The 16516-nt window shown below is 38.8% G+C and overlaps 1 protein-coding gene and 1 non-coding gene across 2 annotated transcripts; one reads left to right on the top strand and one right to left on the bottom strand.

The window, feature by feature from the left end:
• Positions 1–600: 600 nt before the first annotated feature.
• Positions 601–672, bottom strand: TRNAD-GUC. Its single transcript has one exon. It is a non-coding gene; the product is annotated as a tRNA-Asp (tRNA).
• A 231-nt stretch (positions 673–903) lies between these two features.
• LTA4H (leukotriene A4 hydrolase) lies at positions 904–16399 on the top strand. Its single transcript, XM_040595278.1, has 19 exons — positions 904–1106; positions 2131–2261; positions 4347–4467; positions 4983–5051; positions 5714–5818; positions 8125–8177; positions 8775–8847; positions 9161–9301; positions 9546–9569; positions 10581–10651; positions 10759–10870; positions 11794–11938; positions 12020–12123; positions 12464–12534; positions 13098–13152; positions 13973–14068; positions 14563–14645; positions 15440–15544; positions 15871–16399. The coding sequence occupies exons 1-19, from the start codon at positions 957–959 to the stop codon at positions 15989–15991; spliced, it is 1830 nt and encodes a 609-aa protein (XP_040451212.1). The 5' UTR covers positions 904–956; the 3' UTR covers positions 15992–16399.
• The last annotated feature ends 117 nt before the right edge of the window (positions 16400–16516 follow it).

Genomic DNA, 16516 nt, shown 5'->3' with positions numbered 1-16516 from the left:
AGCTAGCTCAGCAGGCGGCTGGCAGCTGGCTGCAAGTACCAGCTCCGGCTGGGATCGGCGCAGCCTTGGGGGTTCCTAGTCTCCAGAGTTCCCACTTTGAGGATTAAAGTGAGGGGCTGCATTGCTACAGGCCAGGAGGCTGCCTTGACCTTCTGCCATCCCTCTTCTGCCACATTTAACCCGTTCTTCTTCCCATTGTTTCCACCTCACTGGTTTCGGTGAGGCTGGGGTGTCGGGTTTTTTTTCTTCCATCTTAGTTTAACAAAAAAGGCAAATATTTTTGGAAGGTTTAATCAACCCCCGTGTTCAGCTGTTTGAGCCATTTAACTACGAAAATCCTTTCCCCAGCCGTTCTCTCCGTTAAGCAGCTGAGCTTGTAAAACCCTGCAGCTGCCCCAGCGGCCTCCAGGCCCCCTCAGGCCTGAGGCAGGTAGGCAGCCAAGCCCCAGCTGTGTTTTTCTTCTGCGCTTCCTGTTTTAAAGCCGCGGTACTCTACCAGCGCTTGTCTGCAACAGCTTTAATTTCGCAAAGAATTGCTTTGTGCCTGTAGGGTAGGAGCCGCATCGGCGGAGGAGGGGAGGAAAAGCAAAACGATTGTACCTCCCCGTCGGGGAATCGAACCCCGGTCTCCCGCGTGACAGGCGGGGATACTTACCACTATACTAACGAGGAACTGTACGGGTAGAAGCCCTCTACCAGCCACCACATGGTGTCTCCGCGCTCCCAGCCTGGCCCCGGCTCCGCGCCGCCAACCAGGTTTCCTGGCGCGCTCCGCGCCGCCTCCTCCCGCGATGCGCCGCGGGCCTCGTAGTTCTCCGCGCGCTGCCCTCGCGCTTCCCGCGGAGGGCGGGACTACGCCTCCCAGAGGCCCTAGCGCGGGCACCCCTCCCGCACTAGGCGGGGCGGCCCCGGTGCTGCCCGCGGTCGCGCGGCTCGGGGCAGACGGCGCGCGAGCGATGGCGGCGGACCCCAGCTCCTTCGCGTCGCCCTCCTGCTGCCTCACGCGCCACCTCTACCTGCGCTGCCGCGTGGACTTCGGCGCGCAGGCGCTGCGGGGCACGGCGGCCTTCACCGCGCGCGCCGAGCGCGAGGCGCAGCGCTGCCTGGTAACGGCGGGGCGGGGGGGAGGCGCGACCCCCGCGCTGTTCGCGGCGGGGAAGGCGGCGGCCCGTGAGGGGCCGCTCCGGGGCGCCCGTCGGAGGGGGAGCGGCGGGGTGCGGGGGCCGTGCCGCTCGGGGCCGCCTCGGCGGTGCCTCCCCTCGGCCGTCGCCCCGGTCCCTCCTTCCCTGCCGCCGCTGGCGGCCACCTCACCCCCGGGACCCGCCGGTCCTGCCGCCTGCCGGGCTGGAGCCGCCGGCCGGTCGGGCGCGCCCGCGGCCCCTGCGCGCTCCTCACACCGCGCCGCCCGGGCCTCCCGCTTGCCGCGCCTGCAGCCGGCGCGTCGTGCAAGGGAAGGGCAGCGGTGCGTTCGTTCCCCTTAAAATGGCGAAGAGCCTGTTGCCGAAAAGATGGGAATGAGCCATTGGAAAACTGCGCTTACGGCTTTTTCACGTCTGTGTTTTATTATGCCAGCTACTTTCTCGGTTAGCTACGCAAATACACGTATAAACTTCATCAGCTTTGCTTAACATGCAAAGTGAAGTTTGGGGGTTGTGGGCTTTTTGCATGCTAGCTCCATAAAATCGTTTTGGTCGGCACATCTTATAGAAAACCCCCAAACCATCCTGTTAATAATAAAAGAGTAACACTTCAGTCATGCTGCGTTATTTAACTCACCTTCCATTGCATGGAAGTCTAGATTCTTAATGGGTAGTTCAGGGTGGAAACGCTGGCAGAGCCTTTTCTATCATTCTCATTTCATAGCAGCACTGGGAAGTCCCTTCTAGTTACCTTGGTAAACTCCTGTTTTCCACTTCCACGGTCAGAAGTTGGTTATCATCCTCTTTGCCCTCCAGTTTTCTAATTTGAGTGCTGCTCTCTTAAAACGCTGGTTCCTAGTGCTCAGTCAGTTTTTCCTGTTTTTGCTTAGTAAATACTTCTTCCTTCAGAGACACTTGTGTTTAAGATTTTATGAGTGCTACATTCATTATTGCACTATTTAACGGGTATGTAATATTTGCTTCATTACAGGTCTTGGATACAAAAGACCTACAGATATTTAAAGTGACCGTAAATGGACAGGATGCAAAATTTGGTTTTGGACAAAAGCACAGTTTCAAGGGGACCCCCCTGGAAATCACACTTCCTTTTGAACTAAGAAGGTATGCATTTTTCCCTGTTCCTTTAAGTGGTTTCCAAAATGCACTGTGTAAAGTGCTTATGTGCCTGTAGGATCATTGTGTAAAGCTTGCAAACACCTTATAAATTTAGGGTGATGCATTTATTTGGCATGATCATGTAGATAAATTTAGTATTTGGCTTTCATTAGACAGCCAAAGCTCTGGGAGTCTTTGTACGGGTCCCAAGGGCTTACACCATGTACAAAATGACTTGCTAAAGAAAATAGTGGAATGATGTGTAATGCATTACAATTTTTCCAGTGCTGCTTGTCAGTAATATTCTTTCTGCTTCAACTACCTGAATTTTGTCATGTTCAGAATTGCTACAGTATGGCACATACCAAGTTACAGGCCCTGTTTGCCTTTCTTTCATACAAGAGTTGATCCTGCATTTCTCTAGAACTGCAGGTTACGACTCTGATTATATAGAAACATGTTTTCAAATAATAAATTTTTTATTGTATTGACTATGCTAGGCCTGAATCCCTAAAAACTGAAACTTGAGTTTTAACAGCATGATGAAGAATGAACTATCATAGTCTTACCTTCTCAGTTGCAAAACTAAAAAGTTGTTGACAAATTACAGTAAATGTCTTGGCAATTTGTATGTTGTAACTGCATGGTATGGCATGTGCCCAACCTGCAAGCTGTGGTTGTATAAGGAAGTTCCTTTATATAAATAAAATTGTATACTAAGTTGGTTCTGATTGTTTTGTTTTCAGAAGTTTACTACCTCTACAAACTCATGTCTGGTTTCTACTTATTTTTTGTTGTCATTGTTCTCTGAATTAGTGCAATTTAGAAACATACAATGTGGAAGAGAATGTCATACAATAGCAGCCCTTTCTAGGGAGACGCTCATGATCTGATATGAAACTGATCAAATTAAGTACAAACAGGCTACAGCAGAAACGTAGGCCAGTTCTTGTTTGACATTCAGCTTTTCTTTTTATTGCTAATTTCCTTGTAAGAAAAAAGCTACAAAGAGGGAGTTATGAGTTGTGATCGTAAGAATTTATAGTCTTGCGTGAGATACAGTCCCCCATGAAAATATCAATAAAACTGTGATAGGAAAGGGTAGGAGTTACAGCTGAAAGCCTGACTGTTCACTAAGCAATGTGCCTTAGCAGTTATATAAATTATTTTCTCTTTTTCTTGTCAAGTATGTACTTTGGAATACTGGTTATAAACCAGATACATATACCTAGTCAGCTTATCTAGTGTCCGGTTCCTCTGATCAGCTGAAGTTTGTTCTGTTTTATGCTTGGATTGTTAATTCTGGAGAGTTGCATGTGTAACCTGGAACTTTCCCATAACAGAAGCAAGTACTTCTGTGTGCTTTTGGTGTCAGTGATGGTTATGATAATGGTTTTAAAAAATAAAAAGTATGAATGTCAGGTTTGTGTGTGTTGTCTTGTTAGCGAGCTGATACCTGTCTTGCACAGAACTGTTAGTTTTTACTTTAGACCTGTTCTGAATCCCTGAATAAAATGTGAATGATTTTTATTTTTCTTGTTAACCCTACTGTTAACAGGGTTTTTCAGGATTACTGTTTTCAGTATCGATGTATGTTTTTCTGCTTAAGGATCATACTTACAGAACATAGCATCAGCTGCAAAATCTGAATTTCATTTACAGAATACACAAATCCTATGTTACTGAAACATGTATGTTCTTTTATAGGCTTTATAGACTTTTTTGTTTGCTTACTGCAGTGAGGTTTTTTTATACTTATGTGTACAGCATTAGATAGTTGGGACAAAACTAGATGTACATAGCTCATCCAAATTGGTTAAAGTCCATGTTCGCCTTGCAGAGAGGAGAGGAAAAATTTCTGCTTAGTAAAGAAAATAATAGAAGTGTCTTGGGATGTTAAAATTAAACTAAACTGGCTAATTTTCACTATCATAATTTAAAGGGAGAGGTTGTTTTTAATGTGCTACTTGTTCTTAATTTTAATGCTTTTGGACAGTGCTGCAGACCTGTTCTTCAGAATCTTTGTGGAGGAGTTTCAGTAGTTGTTGGGAGTTGTGTCAAAACAGTCTGACTGTATTCTTTATTACACAGGGGACAAGAAGCAATTGTTGAAATCTCTTTTGAAAGCTCTCCGAAGTCTTCAGCTCTCCAATGGTTCACTCCAGAGCAAACTTCTGGAAAGCAACACCCGTTTCTCTTCAGCCAGTGTCAGGTTGAGTGGATTTTAAAATATCTTTTTTTTTCAAACTCATTGACGTACTGCTGTAATACCCCTTGGTTTCCAGAGAGTTGGAGAGGAAGGCTGACATGGGAAAAAGTACAGTAGCCCATTAACTTGTTGTGAGTGTCAAAGGTCTTAAATGAAAGCAGTTAATAAGTCAGGACATGGCTGAGATTTTATTATATATTTGCAATTTAATCATTCCAGATCTGCTTTACCCTCTCTAGTGTTCTTGTTGAAGAACATGCAGTCCTCTGCAATCAATATATGTGGCTATTGATCTGTCTTACTTACTGTTATTTCGTTTAGAGAAGCCTTAACGATGAAAACTACTATATGCTATGTGATAGGAAGTGTTTGTTTGTAGGTGATTAATTCTCTGGATGAGCTGTATAGATGCCCAGTATATTATGTTTGATTTATTTCTATATATCTGCATTATCAATGTCTCTGCATTAGAAAGATTGTTAGTTTAGCTGTTGTTGGGTTTTTTTTATCCCCTCCAGGCTATCCACTGCAGAGCCATCTTTCCATGCCAAGACACACCTGCTGTGAAACTGACCTACTATGCAGAGGTAGATGAACCTAAGTCATGTGTGTCTAAAGACACACAATGGGTGAATTGTATTTTTTTGTAGCTGCCAGCATGTGGCCTAAAATAAAAACAGAGAATGACAACTGTAATCTTAATGTAAGAGCCATGATCCCTGTGGCACTTCCCTAGCTTTACCGTTTTCTTACGTATATATCATCTCCTTTTTCATTCACATGTATCTTTATTTCAAAAAAAGGAAAAAAGTGCTGTAGTAGAAAGAAATATCTTCTTAAATCAGGAAGAGCTGTCAGTAAGCAACAAACAGTGTTGTAGTACTTGAAATTACTCTCATATATGCCTTAAGTAATATATACTGGTACATAGTTAAGGGATCTTTGCAGTCCTGGTATAAAATAGTCTGATTGTTATAAGAAAGCAAAAAGCAAGATGTGCAATATGACATTACAGTTCAGGAGTATGAAGAAAGTGAAACTTTTAACTTCTGTCGGAGGTAATTTTTCTGGTTAATGAAATATTGCCAGCTTTAAGACAAAATTTTCTATTGCCTTATATTCTGCTTGGTAGAGAGGAGTTAACAGAATAAATCTGGGCTATTCTCTTTGCTGTTGCTTCTAGTATATTGTATAATCATGTGTGCCACCTGAGTTCCTCATGGTTGGGTAACCAAAATTTCTGTTTCAGATATCTGTTCCTAAAGAGCTGGTGGCTCTTATGAGTGCTAATCGTGATGGAGAGGTGCCCGACCCAGAGGACAGCAGTCGGAAGATATACCGTTTCAGTCAGGATGTAAGTGCTCCAGGCTAGTAAAGATGCTTAAGGTCTTATTCAGTTCACAGTCACTTCAGATAGGGTTTTGATGTCATTGCTAAATCATGTGACTTACAATGGATCTTTGCCACTATAGAAATATGAGGTATCATGAATCTCCCAGCTCTGGAAAGTCACCCAGAGCAGGTGATGTTTACTGGTTGTTTTGGCATTCCCCGAAAAGCCAAATTCGCGTTTTGAAGATGTTTAGTATACTGAAAGCTAGTACTGTCAAAACCCTTTCTGTCTGCGCTGATTCTTGGGAAGTAATGCATGGACTTGAATAACATGACAGTGAGTTTTGGAAAACAGGTCCTGCAGATTTTAAGTTTACCAGGATCTCAGCAGTGAAGCTGAGCATTGGAATCAATTTGTAACTTGAAGTCAGGCAAATTCTGACAACATATTTTTTTATTTTTATTTAAAGGTGACAACTTTGGGTTTTATGGAAACTATCTCTAGCTAATTAGAGATTACCATTCTGACTGTGAAGTTTTATTAAGTGGTGCAGCTAGTTTAATGATACCACTGCTCCTAAAGTGGCAATCTCAATTTACTGTTGTGGCATTTTTGTTTTACAGCTTCTTGGGTTACAGTTCTGATGTTTATGGGGTCCCTTGGTGAACCAAGTACATTTTGCTGAACAAGCAGATAAAATTAACTTAAATTTTAAAAAGAAATTGTTTTAGTGACCTGATCTGGGCTGCTGAGGGGACCGAATGACTGCAAGGAGGGATGGAATTGTGTGACTGGCGGAGAAGAGGGAAACCTACTCTGAACTGCAGCAGCTGTTGGGTTGATTTGGCTGCTGTGTGAAACCTGAGAGAGGAAAATAATTGTGACCTTATCTGTGAGCTCTGTGTGTGGTGTTCTGCCTTCTCTGTGAAGCCAAAACATTTGCCGCTCTTGGTCTAGTGCATGAGGCTTCTATGTTGTATGTATCCAGAGCTGTATGTTATCTGGAAATACACTGTTGGTAAGTTTGGTGGACCTGTACAAGGAATAACATTTAGTTTAGTTGAAATTGTACTACCCTTTCTAATATAGAAAGCTGTTAAAATAATTTGTTAGAAAAGGCATGTGTTTCATTCAACAAAAGAAGTCAGAATGCATTAAACACAAAATAAATCAATGAAAAAAGACAAATGCATCACAAAAAGACATATGCATTGTCTAACATACAAAATCATGAGACTAATTTTTTTTAAAAAGGCATGTGTTTCCTAAACAAAAAAGGAAAATGCATCACACTCTGGGGTATGCATGTGTGCTGAGCTCACCCAGAGCTACTTTTTTTGTTCCTGTGTGGCCAAGCTGGTAAGAAGCATAGTGGTGAGCAGCCTGTGTAAAAATGAATTTATAACCCAAGAGCCACTGAAATTTGAAGTAATTTCAGAATTTCAGATTAGCAAATTGGGCATCAAAACGTAGGGCTATATTGACAGTCTTAATAACTTGTCTATAACACAAGTCAGTGGACTTAAATCTTTTCAAGAGTATATTTTGTGGGTTAATATGTTAAATTAAAACACACATTATATGGGTATTTTAATTATATTGTAATGGTTTGGGGATACTAGTAGAACAAAATTTTTCTGAAATGTTGTCTTCAAGTAATTATGATTTAAAGTGTTACATATTTAATATTGTTTAGTCAGATAAAATGGAACTTTTACAGGGACAGCTGTATTAACCCCTTTTTTCCCCAGAGCACTGGGATGAAGCATTTCTCTATAAAGATACTGTCATTTTGGAATATTTTTCATTAAAATAACAAATATTTAGAATTTATTGTAATTCCAAATTTAGAAATAAAATATATATATATTGCTGACTCTTTTGTATCCATAAATATTCTTGTTTACCTGAATTCAGTAAAGCTCTTCCTGCATCTTTCTGTGTGATACAACTGCCCTTTATCTGAGCAGTATCTCTTAACTTCTCTTCCGTAAAATTTAATGGAACTGGAGTGAATATGGAAAACTGATTTTCTTTTTGACCAGTAGCTGAACTAGTGACATTTTTGTAGGCAGATTTTTTTTCAGAGATGATACTTACAATTTTGTGGCCTTTACATGAAACATTTGTGAAACAAGTACTACTTGTAGATAAAGAAATACCATTAGGGGAGAGAAAACAATGCCTTTATTATAATATAAGGCAGGAAACTGTGGAGGAAATACGCACACTTCTTCATTTACATACCTTTGTTTTTCTTTGAATCAGTTGTGTTGATAGCTCACATTGCAAATAAGATTTCTTTTTTTTCTCACATTCTCCACTAGGTTCCCATACCTTGCTACTTGATTGCTTTAGTGGTTGGAGCTTTAGAAAGCAGGTGAGTGCATCTGCACCAAGTATATATATTAATAATCATAATAAAACTTAAGTTATTCTTTTTGTTTCTTGGTCTTGTTTCTAGTTTTAAAAGGTCTTTCAGTGAACCAGTGTGTTAACAAACTGCTTGTATCTTGATTCACTCTTGCATCGTTTTTTCTATAGAGTATACTTTTGCTGTAAGTTAAGTAAATATAGTGAAGACTTTGAAATTGATTGGAACCGCTAAGAGCTTTTTCTACTTCTGGGAATAGTATCTTTTTCCTCAGGTAACAGATGAGCCTCATCGTATACAAGAGGCAGAAAATTATAGCTTCAGCCTCGTTGCTCATCTGCACAAGGATGTGTTAATCTAACCCATAATAGTGCTTTTATATTATGGCTTTGCAGAAATGTACGTTCTATTTATGTGTCCCGAAGAGTGGATATGTGTGCTTTGTTTTGTTTTCTATAACTTACTTTAGTAGTGGAGAGGAAAAAGTGACAAAGATTCAGCAACAAGGCGTACTTGTGAGCAGTTAAACATGTGCTCTCTATTAGTTTCCCATAGAATTATTTCTGGCTCATAGTGTCTTAGTGGCATTTTTACTTTCAACAGAAAGATTGGCCCAAGGACACTGGTGTGGGCTGAAAAGGAACTAGTGGATAAGTCAGCCTATGAATTTGCTGAGGTGGGTAATTAACAAAAAAATCTTTTGTAAACTAACTTTGTTTAACATAGTATTGGAAAAGGAACAGACTGTAGTTCAGTGTTTTGTTCATGTATAGCTGTGCTTTCTCTACCTCCCACCCCAAAAAATGCTGCTGTTCTGTTGGAACACAAAACTACTACTGAAAATAAATATTGATTCGGTCTTGGTACTCATTTTGCATGTGGGACATGCCAAGATGAAACAGAACGAAGTACAGGATCCGTAGCTTATTACTTGTTCGGTGTTTGTAGTCAGAAGTCATGTTAGAAACTAATGTGAATTCTTGTTTCAGGCTGAAGCTATGCTGAAAATAGCAGAAGATTTAGCAGGACCCTATGTGTGGGGGCAGTATGATTTGTTAGTCTTGCCACCTTCTTTTCCTTATGGTGGTATGGAGAATCCTTGTCTTACTTTTGTAACTCCAACACTATTGGTAAGTGTAACACTGACAAAAGTCAGCTTTTGCTTAGGGCTTGCTTATCCATCAAGTGATGAATATTAATCACTGGATTATTGGATAATTAAATTGGATTAACCTTCCCTTTAGCAAGAACTGTAAATGTTGCTGCCTGCTTTGCAGTGAGGCAGGTAGGGATCATCCATGAAACTGCGTTAAGTAGTATATATTGATGTTTACTTGAACTGACAATTCCCTTGTCTTTTTTTTTTTTTTTTAGGCAGGTGATCGATCTCTGTCAAATGTAAGTGCAAAATAGGTTCATATCTTCCAGTAGAATGCAACTTGAAGTTGTGTCTTTAACTTTTGTAATAGATACCTGAAAACTTGGTCTCTTTTTCATTGGGGGAATTAAAAGTTACGGCAGTAACTCAAGAAGTCCTACAAAGTGAGTTTTAGTTCTAAGTAAACTTTAGAAAACTGGAGACACATCTATTTGTATAACAAAGAGATGAAAACAACATGGGTGTCTGTGTGCCTAGGGGGCTGACTGAAGTAAGCTGGTCAGTATCTTTTGTCCTGTCCTGTGTATAGATATGTTTAAAACCCACAACTGAGTTGATCTCAGTGAAGTTGTTCGTAGAGAACTTCTTTCACTATATGTCTGTATGCACTAGAACTCACACTGTGTACAGCTTTCTTTTGAAGCAGAAATCATGAGTATGATTTGAATAAATTTTGGTTTTTCTGGAAGGTTGAGTATTCTGGATGCAGTTTTATCTCATGTCTTTCTACTAGACTGATACACTGCTAAAAATAAAAATAATGTTGTCTTATCCCAATAGTACTGAAATATTTGACATGGATACTTTTTAATATATCATGCTTCATTATCCTTCTGGGGGTGACTGTTTTCTTACTATTTGATATTTGAGAACATCTCAGCACTGCAGAAGTTGCTTAGGTGGGGAAAGTAGTACTAGCCTGTCACTTGGCATGGGTCCAGCATTCTGAAATGTGACTTCATAAACCTGCACTGTACTACCAGAGGAATTATTTTTGCTGATCAGTGTGACTCTATGACTTGCAGGCTGGCCATTCAAAATTATTTCTGGAGAAGGTTCAGTAGCATAGTGTTAGTCCTCTAAATAAAATTCATATGGATAAGTTTACAGAGCTGTGAATGCTAACTGGCTTTGGGGATGTAATGCAGGAAATGAGATTCCATTAGGATTTTTTTTTTTCTGTTGGGATTTGATGTTCGTTTTTCAGAGGAGTCTAAATAGTAGATCTGTCATTGTTTTCTGTGGTTTAGGTTATTGCTCATGAAATCTCTCACAGCTGGACAGGAAACTTGGTAACAAACAAAACATGGGAGCATTTTTGGTAGGTGTGATGTTCAATGCAATGCAAATCATATTTTATAGTTAATCTGTAAAGAGACCAACTAAATTCAATTTACCAAACTGCTTACTTTATCAATGTATTTCCAGGTTGAATGAGGGACATACTGTATACCTGGAACGCAGGATTGGCGGTCAGTTGTTTGGTGAGCAGTTCAGGCACTTTCAGGCCCTGGGAGGTTGGAGGGAACTGCAGAACACGGTAAATATTTTTAAAGTTGTGACAACTTCATGTTTAAGCCTATACCTGAATAAAATAAAGCTGATTTGTTGTGTTACCTACAAATAAGACTTGTCTAGTCAGCTTTTCTAAGACTTTTTTTATTAGAGGATGAACAACTTTGATTCCAAGATATATGATCTCTTCCCAAGGTAATAGTTTTAATATACTCAGATTAGATTTTTGAACTGTTCTAAGCTGTTTTGTAAGGGTGAATATCTTTATAGGCTCTCTTGTTTGTTCTGGGTATGGCTAAATTGCAGTATTATCTGTTAACATACAAGCAGCTGAAAGCTTGTCAAAATTATCTGCAAACATGACCATCAGAATTTCCAATGCCTCATGTAACTGATTTTTCTTTCCTGTGTACTGCATTATAATTTAGCATATTCTTAATCTGTTACTGTCTAGGAAGGTGGTTTAGTTTTGTGTTTTAAGTAGCATAGTTGAACTACAGTTTTCAGATTTCCAGCCTGTGATATTTCCAGCCCTTTCATTCAGTTTGGTGATGCAGATTACCTGGTTTACTATGAGTATTTCCTCGGATTTTATTCTTTATACCACCCATCTAAATCAAGTAGTTTAAATAGTTTGTTAGTAAACTATATTTATCCCTTTATTAGGTGCTCATGATTATGACAGACATGACAGCAATTAACTGCTTTGAGACAACTGGAGCACAGAGTGACTGATCCTAACACCTTTCTGTTTGATACATGATCAGACACTGATAAAACAGATTAGTAAATAGGTTTTGTGCAGATTCACAATGTGAAGAAGGAGAATGAGAAAGAATGCTTTGAAATGAGGCCACCCTAGTTTTGGATGGGTTATAAATGGGATTAGTAGTGATTTGCAAGAGTGCTAGTTTTCCTAGTGATTATATTTTCTTGTCTTTATAACAGATAAATACTCTTGGAGATAAAAATCCTCTAACTAACCTTATCCCTAACCTGAGTGAAGTAGATCCTGATGTTGCCTATTCATCTGTTCCGTATGAGAAAGGCTTTGCTTTGCTTTTTTACCTTGAACAACTTCTTGGAGGACCAAGTAAGTGTTAGTCAGACTTTATGTATTACTGTTTCCTATTTCAATTTCAAATGCTGAAACAGTTTGTTTTTTAACTGCTAGATGTCTTCATTGGCTTCTTGAAGGCTTACATTCAGCAGTTTGCTTATAAGAGCATAGTAACGGAGGACTGGAAGAAGTTCTTGTACTCATACTTCAAGGATAAGGTTGGCTAGCATTTAAAACTAATTGCTTGAAACCTTTTAATTATGTGAAACTATGGCATAGCTCAGGAATTACCTTCTTCAAAGGACCTGTTCTTTATCTTTCTCTTATTTATCTCAAGATTTTAATATGATGTAGTCTGGCCTCTTACAAATACAGGTTTGCATTAATATGTCTTTTTTTTTTTTTTTTCTAGAAAGGAATATTGTTTTGAAGTAATCTGTGTAGGATTCTCCAGGGTAATTGGAGAGATGTTAAAAAGATTGAAACTAGTTTTCGTAGGATAAGCTTTTCTCTAAAAATAACATATAAAACTGAATAAGAATTTGTGTTGCTTTCTAGGTAGCTGTTCTTGATAAAGTTGACTGGAACTCATGGTTTTATGCTCCAGGAATGCCACCAGCGAAGCCTACGTAAGCTGCATTCTTTCATAGCTCTTTTCATTCTCCAGATTGCACATGATTTTCCAAACACAGTCATGAAGCAGTTTGTAAACAGGGTGAAAGTCTTCCCACAAACCTTTTATTAGAAAATGTCCTAGTACTATGCAGAAGTTCATGTAGGAGAAAAATGCGTAGCTGTTAATATTTTCAATTTTTTTATTCTGGTAGAAATTAATTTTGCTTTGAAAGTTGCCAGGGCAGATTCTTTTTTTCTGGCAGTTTGTTACAGCAATATTCTTCTTTTGGCTATAAGCTATAATAAATGTGTGAGCGTATGTGCTCAAAAGTATTGGTCATTTTAGGAGTGTATGGATCAAAGGATAGTATCACCTATGCACAAAGTGCTTCTAACTAAAACTGAAATATATTGTGTTTTAATAGATCTTCTGAAAATTTTGTTGCAATATTGAGTTCAAGCCTACAATGAACAAATGTGGAGCTGTTTGAAAATAACGTATAAACATTCTTGTGAAAATATTGCAGGAGCTTTTTGTGTTTCCGAAGTGTGATCCTTTGTTTTTAATATTTGACAGGTATGATATGACACTAGCAAATGCTTGTGTTGCCTTGAGCCAACGATGGATCAAAGTGAGTGGTCAAAGAACACCGAGGTGCCTGTATCTTGAAAAGCTAGTTCTCTTTGTATAGTGAGCCATTCTCTTCTGAAATCTATCATTTGCTGAGAGAGAGTGTTTTCATGGCTGCCAGGGATTTTGCATTTCATAAGCTAGCCTTTTATCACAGACTCTGTGGATTTGCTATGACTTCTGTATGTGAAGTGCAGTACGTATTTTAACAAGACACACAGCCAGCTTTTGTTATGTGTAATAAACAAACTGGGAATAATCTTTTTGAAACTGATGTTACGGCTTGATTTAAAAACAAATGCCAAGGTATCTCTATATTACTGATTATATTGTATCAGACATAGTTTCCCTACATTACACTGGACTAGTATGCATTTCTTATCAAAATCATAATAAGTAACTAATACCACACAATTTTCTCATAATTTTAAGCACAGAATTCATACAACTAATAGAGAATTCAGCATGCCTTCCTTTTGTGTTAGCTCTGTGGCTTTTCACTGTACTTAGCATGTTATCTTTAACTTCCTTAATGTTACTTTTTACATAAAAAAGTAGTTGATTTTTCACTTTAACACAAAGGCAGTGGAGATAAAATGTTAGTGGAGAGAAAACAAGTTAATTGAAGTGAAGAATACCAAGCATCAGGCGGTAGCTTAAGTCCCTCCCTTCCCCTTCTTGTAACATCCTGCACAAATACAGATCAGTATCTTTTTTTATGTGGAATGACACAATAGTAAATGTGGATTTCCAAACAGGAAATTATAGCTGATTATGCTTTGAAATACCTATTAAAAACTTAAGTAACCATTCTCTTTTAGGCGGAAGAGAGTGATTTGGGCTCATTCAGCTCAGCAGACCTCAAGGATATGTCATCTCATCAGTTGATTGAGTTCCTGGCACTGTTGCTTCTGGAGGTAAATGTGTGCCTGGGGTAACTTGATTTTGGTATCATAAAAGCAGACAGAACTCGCAAGTGTGCTTTGGAATTAAGTTGTCTGTTTTCTTCTAAAACTTGCTAAAATAATCTGCTCTTGCCATACATAGTTACTAAAATGTTCATCCGTGCCTCGCTGATTATGTCTGGCTCTTCAGCTAACAAGTGACATACAGAGTATTTTGGACTGAAAGGTAAAAGCAAAACTGTAAGGTGCTTAAATTTGTCTGCATTTGATGTTAAGCTAGAAATAAAATGGAATGAAAATACTGGATATGGGAATTTGCTAATGTTTATTCCTTGCTCCTTCCCCAATACTATGAGAAGGTGAAAGGAACAAATACAAATATTTGTCATGGTAAACTTTTAGTTCCTTTGTAACATCAGTCTTCTTGCATGAACCTGTTTATTTTTGGAGTATGTGGCTTGAAGTGTGCCTCTGGCTTGTTCTGACTATGCAATATACTTTTTCAGGCTCCTCTTCCAGTGTCACATGTCCAACGAATGCAGCAAGTGTATGACTTCAATGCTATAAACAATTCTGAAATAAGATTCAGGTTAGTTCTAGTATGGGCATTTTTCTACTGTTAAATGCTTTCATAAAACAGTGTCCTGCTTCATAAATGAGACATACTGTTGTACAGAACTGGTGTAGGTTTGGGGGGATTTTTGTTGTTGTTGTGGTGGTTTTTTTGTCAGTGCACGTGCAAGCATGCTTACCAGAGCACTTTGTATTTAGACATGCCAGTTGTTTTAAAAAAAAAAAAAAAAGGTATTCTTGAGGACATAAACAGTCTTAACAAGTATCTTGAAGTATTGCATATTTTGTTGCTGTTATGTACTTAGATACATTTGCAATAATCATGGTTATTCTGCCTTAACTAACTTAGAGCTCTTTGTTTCTTATTAAAAAACCTAAGTATTTTAAATATACAGTATAGTTTCTAGTTCTTGTCAGTTTCTTATTTTTAAAACCAAACAAGCACATGCCAGTTGCTGGAGTTGTTTTGTTTGGGGTTTTTTTTGTTTTTTTCAATCACTTGGTCAAATACGACAAGTGCCCTGTAATTCTGAGTGATGCATTTGGACACTACTGTAATATAAAAGATACATAGCTGCAGAAGATCATTGGACCATTTTGGAGAAACTTTGAAGCAATTTTTTCCTATTTTATAGAAAAGTCCACTTCCGTAATGTGGTAGTCAGGCACTAAATATTTAATGTTGAACTTGGCTAGAATCTCATTCCCCTGGTGACACAGCACTGCCCAGGAAAAGAATTGTGAGCTAAGTAATCATCACAAATGAACATAAAAGTGTAATTTTAATTTTATTTTATTTTTTCTCCCCAGATGGCTGCGCCTCTGTATCAAGTCCAGGTGGGAAGAAGCTATTCCTCTGGCTTTAAAAATGGCAACAGATCAGGGCAGGATGAAGTTTACTCGACCCTTGTTCAGGTAAAAGTAATGTCCAAATTGTAGGAGCTCACGCTGTTGACATTTTTAGTATAATGGAATGTATAATACTTGACATTGTACGTGTATTTGTTATGTTTCAAAGTGATATAATACAGAATTTTCTGTATACTGTGGACAAGCTTATCTTCAGAGTCACTTTCCACTTGCTGACTTTTTGGATAGAAGAAAGCTTAGTCTTCCGGTATACACTTTAATGCGAAGCTTTCAAGGCCAAAGTAAAACCTTGAGAAAACCCCCATTGTACTATTTTCAAGGATTTTTGTAATAATGAGTTGGGTTTTTTCTTTTTTTTCCTCCTTTTACAGGGACCTTTACAATTTTGACAAGTGTCAAGATCTGGCTGTAAAGACATTTCTGGAGCATAGAGCCTCTATGCACCCAGTCACTTCAATGCTTGTGGGCAAAGACTTGAAACTGGATCAGTGACAAATTTACTGATTTCTCTGAAATGTTCTGTTGCTGAAGGAAGAGACTGATTCCACAAACTGTTGATATGCGTGCTTGGTTATGCCATAAAGTGCTCTGCTGCTTTAGTACTAATTTAGCTTAAAACTAACTTTCCACCTCAAGTTCGGTACTTTCTGTTTTGCATTTCCAAGTAAAACAGTAAAATTGCTAAATCTCTGGTATTGGGAGAATGGTTTTGTTACAAGCAGTTTTTAGAACACAGATAAAAGCTGTTCTAAGATGTAGTCGTTTGTCAGTCGTGGAATTCAAAAACACAGAAAATTAATTGGTGGATGGTATGGCTCTTTGTGCACAGCTTTCTTTTTCATAGCAATGTGGTTGAAAGGTCCACTATCTGAAGTCTGAAAAATAAATCTTTTCATTGTCTGCTTGTCTGTGTATTGATCTGTATGAAAATTTTTGAAATAACAGTTTTATTTACTCTTCTTTGTTGTGGAGAAATTCTTATTACGGGTCTAAGAGGACTACAAAAACCTAAACAGA

This window comes from Falco naumanni, chromosome 5, assembly GCF_017639655.2.
Source record: "Falco naumanni isolate bFalNau1 chromosome 5, bFalNau1.pat, whole genome shotgun sequence".
Lineage (NCBI taxonomy): Eukaryota > Metazoa > Chordata > Aves > Falconiformes > Falconidae > Falco > Falco naumanni.
Note: the sequence above shows the minus strand (reverse complement) of the source record. Positions and strands in the feature narration are given on the sequence as shown.